The following is a 25113-nucleotide window of genomic DNA, read 5'->3' on the forward strand; positions in this document are numbered from 1 at the left end:
CGTTTTCCTTGTATTTTTTCATAAAAGGATGGGAGAAAAGAAATTTAGAAAGGGAATTAGCATTACTGTACTAATTTTAATGGCTACCCACACACTGTGATTTACTGGATCTGCTGTTATGATTCAGAAGACTTTTTTTTTTGCAAATCATATACTAATTGTTTTTAAAAGTAGAAAAATTTCAATTCTTTAAAAATGTTTGTTTTTCTTCATTTTGATCTTTCTACTATTTTGAGTATGAAGCTTTATTATTCTTACTTTGTCCCCTGACTGTTCTGCATCACCTGCATCTAGTATTTCTTGGCTGGTTAAGCTACAGAGCCATTTCTCACTTTGTCTCATTCATGTCAGTGACCTGGTTCTCAACTTCTGCAGCTTCTATTTCAGTGAACTTTTCTCCCTTGGAAGCATAAACCAGTTACCCAACAAAGAATAGAATTGTCCTTCTGATTGATGACAATCAAAAAAGCATGAAATAAAATACAACAACGTGAAAGTGGATGTTGTGGTAGATAGAAGGAAGACTTACCAAAGGACATTTTCTTTTGTGTGTAGTGTGAGCATTGCTTAAGCTTATCCCTGGACTCATATCCTTTGGAAATAAAAGTTTTGAGGTCTGGACCAGGGTTTGTTTAAAGAAATGGAGGCAAAAGGAACAATAAAATGTATTGCTTTACTTACCACTGTCTTCATTGATTGCACAGCTTAGAAGTCCATTCAATAAGTGCAAAATGTGACTGCTATCTCTTCAGTCCAGGTTTTCCAAATACTTTTACTGGACTGAGAAGTCATGGATTCAGGGCTAAGCATATATTGCATAATCATAACTGTTTCAAAATTGTCTTTTATGATAGACTAGAGGCCCGGTGCACGAAATTTGTGCACGGGGGGGGGGGGGGGAAGACGAGGTATGTGTGTGTCCCTCAGCCCAGCTTGCACCCTCTGCAATCTGGGACCCCTTGATGGATGTCCGACTGCCCGTTTAGGCCCGATACCACCGGGATCGGGCCTAAACGGGCAGTCGGACATCCGTCTCACGATCCAGGACTGCTGGCTCCCAACCACTCGCCTGCCTGATTGCCTGATTGCCCCTAACTGCCCTCCCCTGCCGGCCTGGTCACCCCCAACTGCCCTCCCTTGCCAGCCTGGTTGCCCCCAACTGCCCTCCCCTGCAGGCCTGATCGCCCCCAACTGTCTTCCCTTGCAGGCCTGGTCGCCCCCAACTACCCTCCCCTGCTGGCCTGGTCACCCCTAACTGCCCTCCCTTGCCAGCCTGGTTGCCCCCAACTGCCCATCCCTGCCATCCTGGTTCCCCCCAACTGCCCTCCCCTGCTGGCCTGATCGCCCCCAACTGCCCTCCCCTGCTGGCCATCTTGTGGCGGCCATCTTGTGTCCACATGGGGGCAGCCACCTTGTGTGTTGGAGTGATGGTCAATTTGCATATCACCTCTTTATTATATAGGATTACCAATCCTATATAATAAAGAGGTGATATGCAAATGGTCATTACGTTGTGAAGTGTAATGACCGACCACATAATGACCGGATCACGGATCAGCAGGATGGTGGGGCAGCGAGCTAAAGGAGGGGGTAGGGCAGCAAGCTATGAGGGGGATTAGGGGTTGAGCTACAGTAGGGCAGGGCAGCGGGCAGAGAGCTACTGGAGGGCGGCAGCGAGCTACTGGCGAGCTACTGGTGCACGGATTCGTGTGCAGGGCTACTAGTATCCTACCTAATAATAGAGTAATATGCAAATTGACCGCACCTTCGCTACGCCTAAGCCACACCCACCAGCCAAGTCACGCCCACCAGCCAATCAGGAGCAAATAAACCCAACCAGGATGGCTACAGCCACTGAGAGTGGGAGGGAGGCTTGGGTTTCCACGGTAACAAAAGAAGCCAAGCTTTCCGCACCTCCTGTTGCCGGCCTAAGCCTCCACTCAAGGCTACAAAGTTTCAATTATAGAAGGTGAATTAACTCCAACAGAAATTGCTGCTGGCCGAGGAGCGAGGAGCGAGCATCAGGCTTGGCTTTGCTCCAGGCTACAAAGTTTCAATTGTAGGAGGTAAATAAATTCCAGATACCAGGGCCTCCTTTTGGGTTGCCAGGGGGTGTGGCCGGCCTGCAAACCACCACAGGCCCCTCGCTCAGGCCTCCCCATGTCCTAGGGGAACCCCCACCCTTCAGGGCAAACCAGTCAGCCCCCATCCATGCACCAGGCCTCTATCCTATCTAATAAAAGAGTAATATGCAGATTGACTATCACTGCAACACACAATATAGCTGCCCCCATGTGGTCAAAGAACCTGCCCCCATGTGGACACAAGATGGCCAGCAGGGGAGGGCAGTTGGGAGGCACCAGGCCTGCAAGGGAGGGCAGTTGGAGGCAATCAACCCTGCAGGGGAGGGCAGTTAGGGGTGACCAGGCTGGCAGAGGAGGGAAGTTGGGGGCAAACAGGCTGGCTGGGGAGCAGTTAGGCATCAATCAGGCTGGCATGGGAGTGGTTAGGGGGTGATCAGGCTGGCAGGCAGAAGCGGTTAAGGGCAATCAGGAAGGCAGGCTGGTGAGCAGTTGGGAGCCAGCTGTCCTGGATTGTGAGAGGGATGTCCAACTGCCCATTTAGGCCCGATCCGGGATCGGGCCTAAATGGGCAGTTGGACATCCCTCGAGGGTCCCAGATTGGAGAGGGTGCAGGCTGGGCTGAGGGACACGCCCCCCCTCCGTGCACGAATTTTGTGCACCGGGCCTCTAGTATTATATAAGATGCTTTGAGATTTAATTATATCTTTTCAGGTTGTAATATGGAAGGACTTGCTGTGATTTCAACCTATTGTTTTTCTGCCTTTCAGATTCAATAATATATTTATATGTCTCTGATTTTTGCAACTCGTACTAAAATTGAAATTATAGTATGCTGAACTTATTTCATAGGAGTATTAAGGCTATGCTTAGTGAGGTGGAAGAGGTTACAGTTAAATTTTTGTATTTCTACATTAGGCTGGCAGATATGCATTACCTTGAGAGTTGGTTCATTTTCTAAGAGTTAACAACCGTGAAGCTTTGTCTCTATCTTGACAGACTCTACAAGCAACCTTATAGACTTTTACTCCTAGATACCCTATTCTTACAGATTATAACTTTCTAGAAGTTTCATTCGCTGTAAGATCCTTTCAGAAACCAGTTAGCATAAAATGTTGACCCTCCCATAGGATTATTTTCCCTGTGTTTTTCCACCCTTCTTTTTGCCTCTTAAATGGGGTTATTGGAGTGAGGGATGGGATTGTAAGCAAAAGAACTGAGGAAAGTGGTCCTATTCCTGTTTCATATGTTTTCTTGTTTTTCTGTCACAGTGATTTTCAACCTTTTTCATCTCATGGCACACATAAACTAATTACTAAAATTACGAGACACACCAAAGAATAATCTTTTGCCAATCTGACAAAAAAAACCCCAAAATTAAAAAGGTATAATACTGATTTACCGCTATTATTGTGTTGGCTGTTGACATTTTTTATTTGACAGTGTAAGGGGAAAGAGGTCAGTGCTCAGGTATTGCATGTTTTACAAATTCTTGTGCCATACCAGTATGCTGTGGCATACTTTTTGAAAATTGCTGTTGTACTAAATTGAAAGCCATTTGAGGATAGGGCTTTAATATTGTATAATTTTTATTCCACTTTCACACTCCTCCTTCTTCCAACTAGCTAGTAACATATTTTCTCAACCCAGCTAGAAGGTTGAAAAACATAATTTGTAGCTTTTTACACTGATAAAAACAGGTACTCAGCCAAAAGGCTAAGAAGTGATCATTTGTAGCCTTTTGAAGAAAGTTAAATATTTGTTTCATGGCACTCTAATAAGAATACAAAGTATCTCTCATCAATTATAGTTGGCTTTTAAAGGAGAAGATATCTGTGAACATTTTCTGATATTTTTACTCAAGGAGAATACAATTGACTCTTGAACCAGGTGGGGATAGGGGCAATGACCCCCCCTCCACACTCCTATGCAGCTAGCAATCCACATATAGCTTTTGACTTCCCAAAGTTTTAACTACTAATAGCCTACTATTTCCAGGAAGCCTTAACAATAACATAAATAGTTGATTAATACATATTTTGTGTGTTATGTGTATTATACTGTTTTTTTAAAGTGAGCTAGAGAAAAGAAAATGTTATTAAGAAAATTATAAGGAAGAGAAAATAACATTTATTGAAAAAAAATTCCACATATAAGTGGACCCACATAATTCAAACCTGTGTTGTCAGAAGTCAACTGTATTTACTTTGGTAGGTAAGAAAATCATTTTGCAAGTATTCCCTTTGCAATATTGATAATACTTGAACATTGATAGATATTCACTTGATAGAATTTTATACTTAAAGTATTATGTACTGAGACATAATTAAGAGACACATCCCATTCTTTGATTTGAAGACTCAATATTGTTATGAGATCAGTTTTCCCTGAATTAATCTAAAAATGTGTGATCATAATAAAAATAACAACAATACTTTAATGAAAAAATAAGCACCCAAAAATAGTCTTAGAAATTCTAAAAAAGGAGAAGAATGAGAAGCAGAGGTCTACGAGGCATCAAATTCATTATAAAACTTTATTAATTAAAAGTTTGGTACAATGTATAAATAGAGACACAGACCAAAGAGACACAGAATCCAGAAGTAAATCTCCAAAGGATTTTTTATGTATGGTTTTTATATATGACTAGAGGCTCAGTGTGCGATTGAAATCACGCAAAGAGGCACCCCGCCTCCTGCCGTGTGAGGAGGCACCCCGTGGGTCACCAGGCCGAGAGGTGCTCCATGCACCTCCTGGTGACCGGTTGTGGTCGTGATGCCATTGATACCTTGTCCCTTCCTTCCCCACTGCCCTGAGCTAATGTGCATGAGATCGCCTGAACGGAACTGGGGCCCTGTATTGTGTGCAGATTGCGCTCCACAGGAACCTGCCTGATCCAGGGAGGGTTGGGGTCATTCACTGTGGGAAAGGCTCGATTTAAATGAAGCCCCTGCTTAGATAGGCCCTGGCTGAGCCGTTTGCCGTTTGCAGAGGGTTTATCATCCCTTCTGGCTGTTTCCTTGGAAACCACCAACTCAAGATAGCAGTGGACTGCTGCATCCCCTTATCTGAAACCCTGCTTTTCTGGCACTGCGGGCGGCTGGGACCCACGCCTGACTTGTGCAGCGCCAGCCGCCACGGGAGTCAGGCCAGACGGGCACTGCGGGGGGGCGGGACCTGCGCCTGACTTGCAGCGTTCCCCGGGCCTCCTGCCTGTGTCCGCTCCGGGGCCGCCTGAGCCGCTGCACCAGCTCGGGCAGGCCCCCCTGTCTCTGTCTCCGTCTCCACTCCGGGCCTCACCTGTGCGCACAACCTCCTTCTGTCCGGTTGTGACCCATTACGGTGTCCGGCCTAATTTGCATATTATCTCTTTTTATATATATACTAGGGGCCCGGTGCATGAAGATTCATGCACGGGGGGTGGGTCCCTCAGTCCGACCTGCACCCTCTCCAATCTGGGAGCCCTCAGGGGAGCCCTCTCCAATCCAGGAGTTTCTGTCTGTCTTTGCAATCATATGAGCGAATTGTCTGAGACCCCAACCCAGTTTGGTTTGTTGCTCACAGAATAATAGAGGCTTTTTTTTTTCTTTGCTTCATTGGTGGAGATTTCCTGGAAGTTTTAGGATATCTTCCCTTTAATTTTACCTGTACACTCTGATTTTACTTATGTCTCTGACCTTTGCTTTCCCTCCATCCCCCACTGCAACAGTAACTTGCTCCAGGCTCACTTTGCTCTAGTGTCTAGGAGATCCGTCTGCCACCAGAAGTACGATACCCAGCATTCCTGGTGCTCCCTGCACTCTGGGCTTCCGCTTCCGGTCCTGGGGCTGCCACCAGAACTATTCCCAGAATTCCTGGTGCTCCCCACGCTCTTGGTTTCCCCTTCCTGCTCTGTCTCGGTCCCACTCTCCACCGGCTCTCCGCCTGGCGCCTGTGTATGCAAATTAACCCCACATCTTTGTCAGGCTAATTTGCATACTCACTCCTGATTGGCTGGTGAGCGTAGCGGAGGTACGGTCAATTTACATGTGTCTCTTTTATTATATAGGATATACATAGAGATGACATTTCAAATCATTGGGGGGAAATGGTGTTGAGTTATACTGAAAAATAGATAAAAGTTAAATGTAAAGCTTGATGCCTGCCTTATATCAAAATAAATCATTCTTTTTCTGTCTGAATTTGAAGGTTAGTCTTGCAAAACCTTTGATAGTTAAATAAACAGACAAAATAGTCAATATAGTTTTAAATATTGAGACCTATATATTTTTCATTTTTAGTTTTATATAGTATTGAAATCTCACCTAAAATCATTTTAATAAATTGGATAGGGCTTATGTGGTTGTTAGAAAGAGAGCACTTAAGTTTGGCAGAATGAATGAATGATTTCTCTTTAAGCCCCGCCTTCTCTGTGTCATTGATGGGACCAAACTAAGAAGTTTCTGCCTATAGCATGTATGTCTTATTTTTATTGTGATAAACAAGGCTTTATTATACTTTGAGAAGTTTCTCTTGCTACCTCTTTGTGAGATAAGCAATTTTTCTTCTCTGCTTCCATTCTTTTGAGTCCCTGCATGATTTCCATTGCTTTTGGGAGCCCTTCCACATATTTTGAGGGTTGGGTTTTAGCGATATCTTAGTTTTACCAGAAAAGGAATTTTTGTTTTTGTTTTTTGGGTTATTTCTTGAAGAGGAAGGGGAAATTTTGATTGTCACTGTTCTCAAAGTAGGAGTCAGTAATGGTATCTTCAATGTCTCCAGAAAATATGTTGCCACATTTTCAAAAATTTAATTTGGAGAGAAAAACCTTTCTTGGGATAAATAAAACATAGATTCCTGATGTACTTTAATTCTTTTTCTAAATTTTATTTTTAAATGCCATGAATTTAATTTAATTTAGCCATAAAGAATAACTTACATGTTCTACACTTTCAAGTCTTGAGGACTTGACACGTGGAAATTTGATAGCTCACTTTCTCCTGCAGTAGTTCTGATCAAAACCAAAGGGAGAATTTATTGCCTATGATGGTGAATTAATGAGTTTTATTTTGAAGTAAGGGAGTCTATTTTAATTCTTGTAGTTTATATACTTTGAAAATTACATGTTTGTTTTTTTTAAATACGTTTTTATTGATTTTAGGGAGAGAGGAAGGTGGAGAGAAGAAAGAGAGAGAGAGAGAGAGAGAGAGAGAGAGAGAGAGAGAGAGAGAGAGAGAAGCATCTAAGTGAGAGAAGAACGATAATTGGTTGCATGCACCCCGACCAGGTATCAGATTTGCAACCTGGGCATGTGCCCTGACTGGGAATCGAACCGGCAACTTTTTGGTACATTGGACGATGCTCAGTCAACTGAGCCACACCGGCCAGGGCAAAAATTACATATGTTTTTAAAAAAGTATCTACTCATTTAAGAAAATTTACTGATTTACTATAGAATTCCAGGCACTATCTCTGTGATTTCTTCTCTTGTGTTCTTTGTTTTTGTTCCCTGTACTTTTTTTCTAATTCATCTCTCAGCTTGCCACTATTTCAATTTGTTTGAAGTGGAGGAATATAATGGGATTTTTCTACTGTTGTGGGATCCTTGAGGTTATGAGCCTTATGTTTAACCTCTTCTCTCATCTTCCTTTCCTTGATAAGGATAATATTCAGGGATATTTTAGTGTTTAGGTAGCTGTTCAAGTACCATGTGGGAATCTGGTGCTGGTTATTTCGTGTTTTCAGATCATAAAAGTAAATAACAATATAAAAAACAAGTATTAGTTATCTGTTGCTGTGTAACAAATTGCCCCAGAATTTATTAGCTTAAATCAACAAATATTTATTATCTTTTATAGTTCTTGAGGGGCAGGAATGTGGGAGCAGCTTAGTTAGGTGGTTCTGGCTCAGGGTCTTTTATTCATATACAGAGTGTACAAATTTCATTTAAGCTGCTGGCTGGGGCTATAATTATCTAAAGGCTTAACTATGGCTGGAGAATTTACTTCTAAGCTCACACATGTAGTTGTTGGCAGGCTTCAGCTCCTCACTGGCTGTTTGCCAGAGACCTCTGTTCCTTGCCACAAGGGCATTTCTATAGAGTTCCTTGAATGTCCTCATGTCATAGCAGCTGGCTTCTCTCAGAACGAGTAATCCAAGAGAGAGAGAAAGATAGTGAGTGGAAAAGGAGGTCCAAGATGCAAGCTGTAGTCTTTTATAAGGTAATCTTGTTGTGACATACTATCCCTCCTGCCATGTGCTATTGGTCACACAGATCAACACTGATGAGAGAGGACTACACAAAGATGTGAATACCAGGAGATAGAGTACACTTGTGACTATCTTGCAGGCTGACTCCCAAGAATAGCAATAATATTTTAGAGTAATGAACTCAGTGCCATACTTACCTGAATTCATATTCAGATACAATATTTCTTTTATAAAATGATGAATAATGTTTGTATACTTAGTCTGCCATGTTCTTTGGAGAAAGAGATATTTTTCTATATTTACATTAAATTTAAAAGATGACCTTGACAAGTTTGTGATTAGGATTATTCTTTGATTTTCTTTTCAATACTTGTAATATTATTTACTGGCTTCCTAATGTAGGGTTTAAACAATTATCCTCATAAAATCTTTGGAAGGAAGTATTTAGCTAAATTTACTCATCAATGTTTATTTGACTTTATTTCCCTCCACATAGCTTATTCTATTAGTTGAGAAGATCCCTCCAATGTTTAATAATAGGGAAAGAGTAGCTACTTACTTTTGTATAATGCTCTGGATTTTAAAAAACATGTTTTTCCCTTAATGCATAGGATAAATATATTCTTGGAGTTGATACTTATTTAGTACGAAGGGATTCTAAATTTTGTTCCTAATTTTTTGTGGGGTTCATTGACCTCTTTGAGAATGATGAAAGCAGTGATCTCTCCAGAGAAATGCATTTATTTACACAAAGGCAATTTTGCAATTCAGAAAAGCCTCAGAAGGCCCATGGATTTTAGATTGAGAACTCTTTTGAAAGCACAGGTAGACTTCTGATGTCTCTGAAAGAAAAGGAAACAATGAACCTAACTCTAAGGAAAATGTGTATTTGTTTTAATTTTATATGGCTTCTAATTTACTTATTCTAATGATTTTTGTTTCTGAATTTTGCCACCTCTATAGCATCTGGAGCATAAGAACAGTGCTTATATTCTTCTTTTCCAAGAGAACAGAAAGAAATAGTAAGTTGAATTTCTAAGTTTGTATAAATACATTAGAAAACTCATAGTGCATTGGTTTGTAATTAAATGGCAGGTTATGAAATGTTATATGGAAATGACAAACATGGTAAATATTGAAGAGTTGTTTACTGTGAAGCATAAGAAAGGTTATGAATGATCAAGATGGTTCCACTTTTCATTTGTGTTATTTCTGTCTTGTTCATTTAGAATTTTCATTTACACAAAACAAAATAATTCATTTATTTAAATCAAGAGAAATTATATTTGTTAAATTAATCTTATAGAAATCTTATGTTATTATGGAGTAAAATACAGTTATACATCTTTATTTTATTAATTGCACCATTCTCTGTAACCTCACAGCCCCTAGGCTTTTGTTTTTATTGAAATATGCAAATTATGATAAAATAGTCTGTATTTGTCCTGTATGTGTACAGATTTTAAGGATTTTCAGGTCTTAAAACTATGAGCTATAATTAACCAAAGATATGCCAATTTAAATTTTTTTAAAAAATATATTTTATTGATTTTTTATAGAGAGGAAGGGAGAGAGATAGTTAGAAACATCAATGAGGGAGAAACATCGATCAGCTGCCTCCTGCACACCCCCCACTGGGGATGTGCCCGCAACCAAGGTACATGCCCTTGACCGGAATCGAACCTGGGACCTTTCAGTCCGCAGGCTGATGCTCTATCCACTGAGCCAAACCGGTCTCGGCGCCAATTTAATTTTTAATAAAATTTATGTGACTTATTTTTTCTTGTTTTAACTTTTCTTTTTCTCTGTGTTTTGTTTTTTTGTTTTTACTTTTCATTATAGAAAATTTCAAACATATATAAAAGTAGACTGAATAATATAATGAACCCTCTTATAGCTATCATACAACCTAAACAGTCTTTAACTCATGGTCAATCTTGTTTCATTTTTACCCCCACTTATCTACCTTCTGTATTATTCTGAAGTATATCCCAAGTATATCTATCCATAACAGACTTTTAAAATAATTAACACAATACATTATAACAGCTGAAAAAGACTTTTTAAAAATCCTGAGGTTAACATAGGGTAATAACATTACATAAGTTTCAAGTGTACAACATTGTAATTTGATATCTGTATACACTATAGTTTGCTAGCTACCAATAGTCTAATTTCCATCATCACCATATATTTGATCCTCCCCCATCTACTTCCCCCCTGGAAACCACCAATCTTGTCTGAATCTGTGAGTTTTTTTTGGTTTTGTTTTGTTTGTTTATTTGTTTCTTTGAATTCTTAATATTACTAAATATGAGAGTATTAAATTTCTAGTTATCTCATAAATATAATTTGCTTTAAAAATATTTCGTTTGTTTGACTCAGAATCCAGATAAAGGTCATACAGATATATTATATGACTTTCAAACTGCCCTACTTGCTCATTATTTGAACACAGTTGAGGTTCCGTGGTCTAGCCCTGACCATCCCTTGCAGGCTCTCCTGATTCATTTGCTCTCTTTCCCAGTCTACTTGTCTGGGAAAACCATACCCTCTTTAAACATAATTATATGCTTAATCAGTGACTGCCAAAACCCTGTCCTAGTTAAAAACATTTATATGCTTAATCTATGCCTGCATCAGAAAAGCTAAATTTGTTAGAGGAAAATCATACAACATGTTGACCAGACTTATTGCAAACACCAATGTACATTCAACATTGCACAGTTTTATTTTATAGTTCCCTAGTAGATTCACGGTTTTCCTTTTTGAGAGCATTGTTTGAGATTGTATTTTTCCTCAAATTTCTAATATCTACCTCTCTGCCAAAACTGCAGAACCAAGCCAAAATAAAACCAACCAACTAACAAACTAACCAACCGAATAAAAATTCAGAAGCCACAAACAAAACCACACAAAAATCTACCTGGCCACTCTCGCCTGATAGTCTCACTTTATGGAGAAAATAGATGTAAACAGGTGGGAGCTACCTCTGCCACCAAACATATTGTTAGCTCCATCTATTACTAAGTGTGTTGTCATCCTTCATGAAATTCTGGAAGAATGACTTTGATCATATATGTGGCTAAGCCCTCCATTTATGCCCTGGATTCTAGATGCTCTCTGGCCATCTCAAGAACTTTGCTCTTATAATTACCCTTTCCCAGAATTATCCTCTCTTTTGCATCACCTGTTTCTGTTGGATATTCTCTATTGGCATTTAATTCTGCCTCAATGCAATCATCTAGAAAGAAAAAACAGAGATACATTGATGTGAGAGAGAAACATGGATCGGTTGCCTCCCACACACTCCCTGACTGGGGATTGAACCTGCAACCTAGGTATGTGCCCAGCCTGAGAATCGAACTTGCAATTGAAGTGGGACAACACTCCAATTAACTGAGCCACCTGGCCAGGGCTATATAACCAGTCTATTTTAAATCAGATCTTGTGTCTCTTTAAAATTTCTAATGGCTTCTTATGGCAACCAAAGTAAAATTTGAATTCTTACCTCAACTTTCTGGTCTATCGGTTAATAATGCGCATTTTATAATCAAAACACGGTAATTTCAAGAGAAACATCAAAAGTACTTTATTCAAAGTAATGTCCATCGCTAGCTACACATTTCCCCCATCTTTCAGGTAATTTGTGGATACCATCCCAATAGAACTTTTCTTGTTTTGAGGCAAACCATTTAGAGACCCAATTTTCCACTTCTTCGTACGGTTTGAAGTACTGCTCAGAAAGTGCGTGTGCCATCGATGGGAACAAGTGGTGATCTGAAGGAGCAAGGTCTGGTGTATATGGCGGGTGGGTTAATACTTCCCAGGCAAGATCTTTTAACGTGTCTTTAACTGGTTTTGAAGTATATGATGGTGCATCATCATGAAGCAAAATTACTTTGCCATGTCTTCTGGCAAATTCTGGTCATTTCACGATCAAAGCGTGGTTCAAATTGATTTTTTGTTGTCGGTATCGATCAGTATTAACGATTTCACCTGGTTTTTGAAGCTCATAATACACCACACCTTCCTGATCCCACCCAACGCAGAGCATTGTCTTCTTTCCAAAGTGATTTGGCCTTGCAGTCGATGTTGATGGTTGACCTGGACCAACCCATGATTTTGTGCGTTTGGGATTCTCAAAATAAATCTACTTTTCATCACCATTTACAATTCGATGCAAAAAGGACTTTCTTTTGTGCCGTTGAAGCAACATTTCACTGATGACTTTGAGGTTTTCCATTGGTCTTTTGTTCAGTTGATGTGGCACCCATTTTCCTTCCTTTAAAATCTTTCCCATTGCTTGTAAACAATTGGAAATTGTTTGCTGAGCAATGTTTAATCTTTCTGCAAGTTGTTTTTCAGTTTGACACACATCTTCATCTAATAATGCTTGTAATTGTTGGTCTTCAAACTTTTTCTGTTGACCTGGACATTCTTTGTCTTTCACATCGAAATCATCACTTTTAAAGCGTTTAAACCAGCGTTCACAAGTATTTTGAGATGCAGCATGTTCACCATAAGCTTCCTGAAGTATTCAGCAGCACTTTTCTTCAAAATAAAGTAATGAATTAAAACTTTCCATAAATGCTCTTTTTTGGGCACAAAATTCGAAATTTTTAAGTGTAAAAATATCTATGATCTTAACACCTTCAGAAAATTTGACACATGAAGTTTTGAAGCTTGCTGTCAATACAAAAAAATAGCATACATATCAAATCACATATATATCAACTTATGTGTAACTCCATCTATTGAAAAAGTCCGCATTATTAACTGGTACACCTAGTATGCCATTTCTCTAACTTTATCTCTTTCCAGTCTCCTTTTTTCATTTTTCCTCCAGACATACTGGTCATCTTTTTATCCTCCAAATAAATTTAAATTATCTGAGCCTCAAGTTTCTTAATTTATAAAATGGAAAGAAATATTTGTTTTGGCAGGACTATTGCCAAGTACTGAACAAAAATACATGTAAAAGCATACAAATATGTTAAGTGTTATACACATGTGGCCTGATGGCACTAACTTTTATTTTTCAATTCTTACTCTTTTAAAATGTTTCTTGCCTTAGTTAATGAGTTAAGACCCAGTATAATATTGAAGTGGGATAGCAGGTAAACTTGTCTAGTTCCTGATTAACCATTAAGTAGGCTATTTGATATGGTTAAAAAAATATTGATACTTTTTAAAATCAGATTAAGGAAATTAAGTTTATTGTATTGTTTCCAGTGGTATTTAGTAATATAGTAGCTTCTGGGAGGATAGTAAGAAGTTTAAAACAAATATGCTTTCTGACTTTATGGAACTAGCATAATGGTGAAAAATACAGTAAGTCATTGGAAACACTTTTCTAAGGAAATCAAATGTGTGAAATTTTTTATTTAAACATTTTTATTTCACCAGATATTGAGTTTGCCATATATGCTTTTTTCTCTTTTATTCAAATGTGTGAATGAAAGAGAAAGAGGCACATCAGGACATGGTTATTATATAAAAAGATTATGCTTTAAAAAATTATTTTAGAGATCCTTTTGTTTAAAAAATTTTTACTAATTCATTTGAATAGGTATTGCATATACATTTAATATAGGCTTTATAAAAGATTGTCTTGCAGTCTTTATTTTTTATTTTTTTTACTTTTAAAATATTAATAATTTATTTTATAAAATTCTTAAAACAAAAATACAGAGTTTTATTAGGAAACTCATGTGAAAATGTTTTTAAAAATGTACAAATATTATTTTCTAATAATTAACAAATATGCTCCCATTCTGATGGGTTAATGGTTTAAAAAATATTCACCTAAAAGCAGTTATCAACTTCACAGGTACTATTGTTCTTTTTTCTGGATAAACTGTGACTGGCTTCCTAACAATTTCCGAAAGGGAATGTTGATAGCTAGCTCAATCTAGTTCTCTTAATAAGCATTACTATTATTGGGATGGCTGTCTCTGCATTATTTTATTTATTTATTTATTTATTTTAAATTTCTTTATTGATTAAGGTGTCACATATTTGTCCTCATCCCCCCATTCCCATCCCACACCCCTCCCCATGGATGCCCCCACCCCCCTGTTGTCCTTAATCATTGGTTAGGCTCGTATGCATGCATACAAGTCCTTTGGTTGATCTCTCCCCCCTACCCCCACCCTCCCCTACCCTCCCTCTGAGGCCCGACAGTCTGGTCAATGCCTCCTTGTGTTGCAGTCTTACACTTTTTTTTTAGCATAAAGTCAGGCTATATGTGTGTGTGTGTGTGTGTGTGTGTGTGTGTGTGTATATATATATATATATATATATATATATATATATATAATCTGAAGCTATTTGTCATGTGCTTGCCTTTTTTTATTTGTTTTATTTTGTTCTTGCTTTTTCTTCTCTCTTAGTTTTATTTCCTTTGTTTTACAAGTTGGAAAGTATAGATTATATTAAGGGTTGGCAACTACAGCCTGTGAGCTAGGTCCTTGTATAGCTCATGATCTAGGAATGGTTTGAACATTTTTTTTTAATTCTTTACTAGAAGCCCGGTGCACGAAATTCGTGCACGGCAGGGGGTTGTCCCTCAGCCCAGCCTGTATCCTCTTCAATCTGGGACTCCTGGAGGGATGTCCGACTGTCCGTTTAGGCCCGATCCTGGTGGGATCGGGCCTAAACGGGCAGTCGGACATCCCTCTCACAATCCAGGACTGCTGGCTTCCAACTGCTTGCCTGCCTGCCTTCCTGATTGCCCCTAACCGCTTCTGCCTGCCAGCCTGATCACCCCCTAACCACTCTGCTGCCAGCCTGGTTGATGCTTAACTGCTCCCCTGCCAGCCTGTTTGCCCCCAACTTCCCTCCTCTGCCAGCCTGGTCACCCCTAACTGCCCTCTCCTGCAGGGTTGATCACCTCCAACTGCCCTCCCTTGCAAGCCTGGTCCCTCTCAACTGCCCTCCCTTGCAGGCTGGGTGCCTCCCAACTGCCCTCACCTGCTGGCCATCTTGTGGTGGCCATCTTGTGTCCACATGGGGGCAGGATCTTTGACCACATGGGGGCAGCTATATTGTGTGTTGCAGTGATGATCAATCTGTATATTATTCTTTTATTAGATAGGATAGAGGCCTGGTGCACGGGTGGGGGCCAGCTGGTTTGCCCTGAAGGGTGTCACAGATAAGGGTGGGGGTTCCCTTGGGGTGTGGGGCGGCCTGAGCGAGGGGCCTGTGGTGGTTTGCAGGCCGGCCACACCCCCTGGCAACCCAAGGGGAGGCCCTGGTATCTGGAATTTATTTTCCTTCTACAATTGAAACTTTGTAGCCTGGAGTGGAGCCAAGCCTGGGGCTCCGGCAGCCATTTCTTTGGCAGTTAATTCACCTTCTACAAGTGAAACTTTGTTGCCTTAAGCGGGTGAGCCCTGCCAGGGTGTGCGGAAAGCTTTGCTTCCCCTGTTGCCGCCGGCAACCCTGGCTGCTCTCTCAAGCTCCATTCTGCCGCCATTTGTTTTGAATTTGTTTACCTTCTATAATTGAAACTTTGTAGCTTGAGTGGAGGCTTAGGCCTGCAACGGCTATGGAAAGCTTGGCTTCCTCTGTTACCTGGGAAACCTTGCTCTCTGTGGCTGTAGCCATCTTGGATTGGGGTTAATTTGCATACTCGCCCTGATGGGCGTGGCTTGGCTGGTGGGCGTGACTTATGTAGCAGAGTGATGGTTAATTTGCATATTACCATTTTATTAGAGAGGATTGTTGAAAGTATTACATATGTCTCCCTTCTCCCCATTGACCCCTCCCTGGCCACTCCCACCGCCCAGCACCTGCCCTCACCCCCTAGTGTCTGTGTCCATTGGTTATGCTTATATGCATGCATACAAGTCCTTTAGTTGGGTTTGAACATTTTTAAATCATTGAAAAAATTCAAAAGAATAATATTTTTTAGCATGTTAAATTTGTATGGAATTCAAATCTCTGTTTTTATTGAAATACAGCCATGCCCATTCATTTGTGTTGTGTATAGCTGCTTTCATTCTATAATGGCAGAATTGAGTAGTTATGACAGACTGTACTGGTGCTCTCAACACTTCAGACTTGTTGCAGCATGCATGACAAATCACAGTGACATAGTTATAATTTGACAGCATTTCAAGTGCCACCTGTATTTCTGTATTGTGACAATTTTATTTTTTTGTTACCAGTGCATAGTATTCATCATGTAAAAACAAGAACAGAAAATTGGACTTTGAATGTTGCACTTTTAGGGCACAATGGAGTGTAGATTTTATTATCAAAATGTAAAGCATTGTGTTTATTATGCAATGACATTATAGTTGTGCTAAAAGAATACAAATATACATTGACATAACTATACTAAATACTTATCATGATATTCCCAACTCACAGAAAAGCAATTGTCAGAAAATTAGAACATTTAAAATGGAATATCTCATCATAGTAAAATTTCTTCGTAAAAATAAAAGGTGAAAATGGAATGTCTACCAAAGTAAGCAAAGAAAGCCACTTACCAATGGTGAATTAATTAAATTGTGTGTGTTTGCTGTGGCTGAAGAAATGTATTCAGAGAAAATATATTTATTTGGCTAGTAATATTTGGCAAGAACAGTTGCTTGATAAATTGAGAACATTGGAAGTAACATAGTCAGTTTAAAAACAAGGCAAATGATTTCAAGTGATCTTCCTCAGCTCTTGATGAATTGACAGATGTTACATATACTACTCAATTGTAGTTTACTTAAGGAGTCATTGCTAAGCTTGAGATGACTCAAGAATTAGCCTCTATGAAGAGTCTGTAGAACAACTCCTGGAGAGAATATTTGTTAAGTTGAAAAAACACACACATGAACTCAGTACAACCTGAAGTGGAATCTGCTAAGATGCAACTTTTGGTAGTAAAAATATGTGTGAAACAGAAAAAGTTCATGAAACTCTAAGGTGTTTGAATTATATGGTTATTCATTGTACTATTTAACAGCAGGTACTTACAGATTATATTTGAATTTACATGTTATTGAACTAGTATTGTCAATGGGGAGCTTCATTTGCTCCTATAGACTTAACCATAATCAGATATGTGAACTTTTATCAGAAGTAGAAGATGGCCGAAACCGGTTTGGCTCAGTGGATAGAGCGTCGGTCTGCGGACTGAAAGGTCCCAGGTTCGATTCGGGTCAAGGGCATGTACATTGGTTTCGGGCACATCCCCAGTAGGGGGTGTGCAGGAGGCAGCTGGTCGATGTTTTTCTCTCATCGATGTTTCTAGCTCTCTATCCCTTTCCCTTCCTCTCTGTAAAAAATCAATAAAATATATTAAAAAAAAAAAGAAGTAGAAGATGAATATCTTGACCTATTCTACCACACAACAGTTTGATGGTTTAGCAGTGGTAAAGTTTTTTTTGCTATTTTGAGCTCAGAGCCCATATGGAAATTTTTCTGAGAGGAACCACCTTCAACCATTGGCTTTGGAAATTAGCTTTTGCTACAGACTTGATAATGGTTCTTAATGAGTTAAGCTAAGATTTCAAGACAAACAATCCCAATCCTATATGTGAAACCTATACTGCCATAAAGACATTTAGAAAACAAGTAACATAATGACAAAAAGTAATTTTTTAAAAAAGTGCTATGAAAAGCTAAAACAAGAAGCAAGATCTCCATTACACACAAATTTGTAGCAGATATATTATTTGAGCTCAAACTACAGTTTTAGCAATTTCCCCCCCCTGAGCTCACACAACTATAAAGGATATTCCAATATTTCAAAATTCATTTAACTGTATAATTGAGGAGCTTTCACTTATCTTCAGTCAGAAGTGATTAATTTATCATGTACAGTGCTGACATGATAAAAGGCAAATATCAAGAAGAAAATAAAAATAATGATTCGGGTTGATTTCCTGAGCAGGATGCAAGGGTGATTTCTTTCCCGGGTACTTGTCCAGATGGATTTGAAGAATGAAGCCATGGACAAAAGGTGATAGGTGAAAAGGGTGGAAATTTATTGGAAGCAGATACAAACTCCCATGTAGGGAGAGGGTCCCAAGGGGGTAACCCACTAAGCTCCTTTTTTCCTAAGGCTTATAAATGCTGTAGTTTTTTTGTCTCTTCATGCTCCCTTCTAATTGGACCCCTCCCGATTTTATGACTCTGTGCTTTTAAATTGGTCAGTCTTTTGCAGAATATCAGCTTCAAAGTCCAAAACCCATGTGGTGCCCCCCTTTTCTCTCTCTCTTATCTTGTAACATCTCTCTATCTCCTGTGAACATGTTTACCGTTTCCAGCATTTGTTGGCATTTCTCTATCCTCTGTGAAAGTATGTTTCCTTTTTCCCCACACTTGATTTTTCTTGATCCTCTGTGAATGTGTGTCTTCCTCTCCCCTCATCCCGTGGCACCTTTCTATTCTCTGTGAATGTATGCCTTCGGGCGGCTCCAAGGCCTCACCTATACATTCCTCCCCCATGGACACTCTTTATTCCTAAGACTCCCTAAACCTGCCTGTTTTATCCCTAAAATTCCTTTCAATAATATGCTTTAAATTGGATATTCAGATGTTTGCTATCCCAGAACTTGAATGAAGAGAGAATGTTATTTATAAATTTAATTAAAAATTAAGAGCAATTTAAATTCTCTTTGATAAAATATTTAAATCAAGGTATAACTCCTTTTTTTCCCCCAGCTGGAATAGTATTCCTCTTTGTATTAATTAAATATTTTTAGATAAAAACTCAAAACCTAAAATTAATTTGTAAAGCAGATGTTGACAGTATTTCTAGAGAAAAACTAGGAACCTAAAATACATTTGTAAAGCAGACATCGACATTCATAATTCATTTGAATTGATTCTTTACCATGCCAACCTAAAGCAGACTAATCTTAGAAAAGTTTAATTTTGAAAAGTGAAGAGAGTTCTCTTCCTTTCCAAGTCCCTCCTCAGGTATAATACTATAGATTTTCAAAATATTTTCTTTATTAGTGCTCAATACCTTGAAGGTTGAATAACTTAATAAAATATATTATGCACTTATTTCCTTATAAACAAAGAGAACATTTTTATTAGCAATATATAAAAAGATTTGGTATTAATTTTATAAATTTGGGTGGGATAACGAAAGGAAGGAGAAGTAACAATAATGTTTCTGAAAACTGAATAATATATTTTTAAATTTGGAAAAGTGTTGTAGTCTGTGTTAAGGCAATTTTTCTCTATACTTAAGTAGCTTGTAATATACACTAAGTGGCCAGATTATTATTATCTCTGAACGCATAATAATCTGGCCACTCAGTGTATACCCTATATAATAAAAGACTAATATGCAAATTGTCCCTTTGACCAGGAGTTTGACCAGCAGACAGGCTGGCCAACCGCCCATGTCCCCTCCCCCTGGCCAGGCTGGCCGGACCCCACCCATGCACGAATTCATGCACCGGGCCTCAAATATATATATGTATATACACTGAGTTGCCAGATTATTATGCGTTCAGAGATCATAATAATCTGGCCACTCAGTGTATAATATAGGCAAAATATGAAATATATATGGGTAAAGATTGCGGTCATTTTTATCTGTACATATCAGTGAGAAATACTAAAATGAGAAAGTTTTCTTGCAGTTGCTTAATGTTTATCATTTGGCAGGATTTTTTGTTTAAGTATTTTAATATCTTACTTAGCTTTGATTTAAATCTCTTTTTCTAGATGAAGCATTGGATGATTTAAAATCCCAGAAGAAAAAAATAGTAAGTTAACTTTTACTTAAAGTTAATTTATGTAAAACTAATAAAGAACTGAGTAATGTTTATATGTAATGACTCTTCTAAGAAACAAATATGATTTTAGATAGCATTTTAATGATGAAGCTAAATTATGAATATTTTTGCTAGTTAATGATGATTGACAGGAAAAAGTAGCTAAATGGACTTTTGAGATCCTGAGAATCTATATGGAAGATGAGAAGTAAGTAAATGAATCATATTGGAGGACTAAATAAGGTAAAGGGATGAAAAAGTGGTGTCCAGATTGATTATTGATTAGGGGCAAAAAAGGACCAAACATTTACATATGTCAGTTCTTAAGTTTTCTTGACATGATAAGGGTAAGAGAGGGAATCAAGAAGATTGATTGTAAGAGACAAATTTAACATGAAAAGACTTAAGAAAGGGGGAAAGAGAGATTTTTCCCCTTTTGGTTTCTTTCATTTTTTGTCAGCAACTCAGATTACTTGGGTAGCTATTGTGGGGCCAGTTAAATGCATCCTTCGGATATGTTAGAAGGAGGGCTAAGAGTGAGAGAAAGGGCCCTAGATATTTTGAGGTTTATATATTAGTAGTCTCTAATAAGTTAATTGAACTTAGCTTTTGACTTGAATTTACATGTACTTTTTTCATGTAATTATTTTTGAAGTATGAAAATGGTAATTGATAGTACTATCATGTTAATTAGATGCAAATGATGAATATATTTTAGTCTAAATGTAATATGTAACAATTATGTATGAAATAAGTAAAATTAATATGGTTAAGATTAATGTTAAAAATTGTTCTGTGAATTAGTAGTAAAAGACATTGGTCTTGAGGGTTTTAAGTACCTGAAAAATAAAGAAACTAAGTTCGAAAGGCTTTCTTATCTGTTTTGTTTAATGTTTCTTCAATGTTCTATGAGGTATTTATCAAAATTGCATTAACATTTTTCATGGTCCTAAATTGAAACAGAAATATTTTCATTATATTGTATTATGTTTCTGGCATTTTGTACATTATGGAGCAGCTAGAATTCAAAGTGAGGAAATACTTCACTTATGTGGAATCTAAAGAACAATGTAAATGAACAAATAAAACAGAAATGGACTCACAGATACAGAGAACAGACTGATAGTTGACTGAGGGGTGAGGAGTTGGGGGGCTGGGTGAAAAAGGTGAAGGGATTGAGAAATACCAATTGGTAGTAACAAATTAGTCATGGAGATGTAAATTGCAGCATAGGAAATATAGTCAATAATGTAATAACTATATATTGTGCCAGATGTGTACTGGAAATACTAGGGGAACACTTTGTAAAGTGATTGTCTAACCACTATGCTGTACACCTGAAACTAATACAAAATAATATTGAATATAAACTTGAATTGAGAAAAAAACCAAATTGAGGAAATAATGATGGTTCTCAGTAATTAGAAGTTGTGATATGATTGATATAGTTTTCTGATATGATAAAAAGGAGCGGGTTGTGGTGGTCAGAGCCAAGCCCTGTATGTACTAAAATGGAGAAGTATTGATTAAAGTAGAAAAGACAAGGAAGACAAAAGAAAAAAAGAGAAAAAAAAACAGAAGAAAATAAAAAATTTCAAATGATGAGAAACCATTCCCATATTAATGGCATCACATCACTGGAAAACAGAATCTTGGAGCAAACTTGGAAAATTGTATGAAAGGGCAAGGCAAGCTATTTACTAATTCTTTAATAGCCATTGAAGGACTCACAACATAAAAGGTGCTTCATTTAGGCCTGACAATTGGAAAATTCATTTCAGGGTTCAATAGTTGAATATTGAAATGGATTATAAAGCATTAGTATTAACAGAATAGTTCAGTATGGCATTTTTCTTATAGTATGATTAAAGAAAAACAAGTTGGCTGTTGTAACTCATTTTATTAGAAAAATAAGTTGGCTGTTGTAACTCTGTATTAATTAGGGAACACAGTTTACATTGACTTGAATGTTGCTGGTAATAATACTGTTGCTACTGGGAACTAGTCTCTGGCCTTTATGGCTGGAGCACTTAACAAAGCTGCTTTGTGTGAGTACCTTTACACTTTGTTTAGAACAATAGGTTTGTTAAGGGTGAAATAGTAGTAGGCCAGGGCTAGCTAATGATTGTGCTGGTTCTGAGAAGAAAAAGAAGGGACATTAGTTAGAGCAAAAGCTAAATAATCAAAACTGATCTTGTTCATTGATGTTTAAGTTTCCGCTCTACATCTATAGCTTTAAAAATACTTTTATTGTTGAAATGTCTGTAGGAAAATGACTATCAGTCTAAAATTATCCAACTCCTCAACCTTCTTTTTTTTTTTTTTAATATATTTTATTGATTTTTTACAGAGAGGAAGAGAGAGGGATAGAGAGCTAGAAACATCGATGAGAGAGAAACATCGATCAGCTGCCTCCTGCACACCCCCCACTGGGGATGCGCCCGCAACCAAGGCACATGCCCTCGACCGGAACCGAACCCGGGACCCTTGAGTCCGCAGGCCGACGCTCCATCCACTGAGCCAAACCGGTCTCAGCTCAACCTTCTTTTTTATTAACAAAATTAATACACTATATTTACTACTTGATATTTTATTAAAGGTGGTTTTCTTAGGGATGCATCTCTTTAATATGATTAGATTTGTAATGTAATGTGTAATTTGTAAAAGTATAATTTTTAACAGTGAACATGAATTATCAATTGATTAAAAAGTTAAATTACTAAAAAGTTAAATTACTTAGAAAGGAAGATGAGTAACATCTTAATAGTGTTTTAAATCTAAGAACTTAATGTAAATATTTGCTTATTAAAATAAAGCTAGGAATTAATCTTCAGTTATCTAAAAAACTGCCAAGTCTGGATGTGTATATTTTGCCACTCACATATTTTGTGGTCTTTAAAATTTTTTTAAAAGCATTGTTCAGTATATAATCCCTCTGCATCCATGAGCATCCTATCAAAACAATTCAAAATCAAGATAGAACACATGAGTCAAAATGACCTCTTTAAATGGCTTCATGAAAATGCCATGTGTTTTCCAAGATAGCATTTCTATGTGGTAACTTCTTTCTGGCATTTCTCAGGAAATTTACCAAATCCTGAAAAAAATCAGTTGAGAAATTGGAAACATGGAAAAAAGTGTTATAATTCTCAACTACAAATATTACTGGTTCAAAAGAATCCACTAATGTCACTTGAAAACAAGAGCAAGAAATGCTTACATTCTGAGCTGTAAGTTAATGTGGACATTTCTGGGAACAGGACCATGTACAAGAGAAGTGGAACAATCTAATTAGTCAGTCTTGCTCTTGTGTCCATGTTATAACTATGTTTTATGGGCCTGTCTTATTATTAATGGTGAGTTGTTCTCACAAATAAATATTAGTAAGCTCTATCTAGTGCACTTTATACAAAATCCTGCAAATGATATTTCATGAAATAAATTTGGAAATAAAGGATGTCCTTAAATTGGCAATTTCAGCATGTGATTCTGTGTAAGGTTGTTAACCTATTAGATCTTTCAAATATTACATTTTTATATTATCAATAATGTTTGCTGGCATTTTGCAGTGTTTGAATATTCACCATAGGCTACAGATCTCTTTAATACTTTAATAACAAAAAAGTGCAGAGAGAGAAAAGTTGTGACTATTATTGTGAAATACTCCATGAAATCAGAAAATGTTGTAAAATCTGAATTAGTCAATACAATATTGATTTCAATAGCAAAACCCAAGTCAGGGTAAACAGACAATATTTTCATTGTTGTAAAAAGATGAGTTTAAATGTTGCAACATGTACCCTAATGTTCTGAATTGAAGATGCCTTTGAGCACATTCTTAATAATTTGACCTAAGCCAATGCAAAATGAAAGAAATTTTTCTACATTTGGGATATTTGTCATGAAACAGAAATCAAGAATATTTGCTAGGGCAATTAATAATTTGTATATTTTAAAATTTCATTTCAATAATGATAACTTAAATATCAAATATGTGTAGAATCATCTTTCAAAATTAAAAATAAATTTTAAAGTTTAATCCTCCATTTTTTAATTTTTTAAATTGATTTCAGAGAGAGGACGGGAGAGGGAGAGAGAGATAGAAACATCAATGATGAGAGTATCATCGATTGGCTGCCTTCTGCACGCCCCCTACTGGGGATTGAGCCTGCAGCCCAGGCATGTACCCTGACCAGGAATGGAATAGTGACCTCTTGGTTCAATGAGTTGATGCTCAACCACTGAGCGACACTAGCCAGGCTCAAAATTAAAATGTTTTTGACATTTATTTTGTGTTAGTGTTTTCTTTTAGGAAACACACTTGCTTAAAGTCTTTCTAGATGATTAAGAATGGAGATGTGCTTTGGACCCAAATCTTTTCTGACTTCAAAGTTTATTTGTTTATTTTCTCCTTAGTCTCCATTGCCCTAGGAGCTGTGTCTGTAAAGATATTGCTATGACATATGTCTGCTATTTTGCTGCCTATGGAGTCTTGTAGCATTTTTATGGTTTCCCGTCTTACATTTAAGTCCTTTAATCGTTTTGAGTTTGTTTTTGTGTATGGTGTAAGTTGGTGATATAGTTTCATTTTTTTTGCATGTATCTGACCAATTTTCCCAGCACCATTTATTGAAAAGACTGTCTTGACTCCATTGTATGCTCTTGCCTCCTTTGTCAAATATTAATTGAGCATAATAGCTTGGGTTGATTTCTGGGTTCTCTGTTATGTCTGTTCTTCTGCCAGTACCTGGCAGTTTTGAGAACAGTGGCTTTGTAATATAGCTTGATATATCTGGTATTGTGATCCCTCCAGCTTTGTTTTTCTTTCTCAGGATTGCTGTGGCTATTCGGGGTCTTTTTTTATTCCAAATGAATTTTTGGAGAGTTTGTTCTAGATCTGTGAAATATGCTGTTGGTATTTTAATGAGGATTGCATTGAATCTATAAATTGCTTTGGGTACTATGGACATTTTAATGATGTTGATTCTACCAGTCCATGAACACGGTATGTTCTTCCATTTGTTTATATCTTCCTCTATCTCTTTTTTCAGTGTCCTGTAGTTTTCCACGTATAGGTCTTTTATCTCCTTAGTTAAGTTTAT

General features: G+C 37.7%; 1 protein-coding gene across 2 annotated transcripts in view; it reads left to right on the forward strand.

Moving 5' to 3' along the window:
• LNPK (lunapark, ER junction formation factor) overlaps positions 1–25113 on the forward strand; it is an 80269-nt gene that overhangs the window by 10255 nt on the left and 44901 nt on the right. For both annotated transcript variants that reach the window (XM_079781757.1, XM_079781758.1), the window contains exons 5-6: positions 9234–9292; positions 19962–20002. In XM_079781757.1, coding sequence (XP_079637883.1) covers positions 9234–9292; positions 19962–20002 — 100 coding nt within the window. The remainder of the gene's footprint in view (positions 1–9233; positions 9293–19961; positions 20003–25113) is intronic.

Source organism: Cnephaeus nilssonii (assembly GCF_951640355.1).
Source record: "Cnephaeus nilssonii genome assembly, chromosome: 10".
Lineage (NCBI taxonomy): Eukaryota > Metazoa > Chordata > Mammalia > Chiroptera > Vespertilionidae > Cnephaeus > Cnephaeus nilssonii.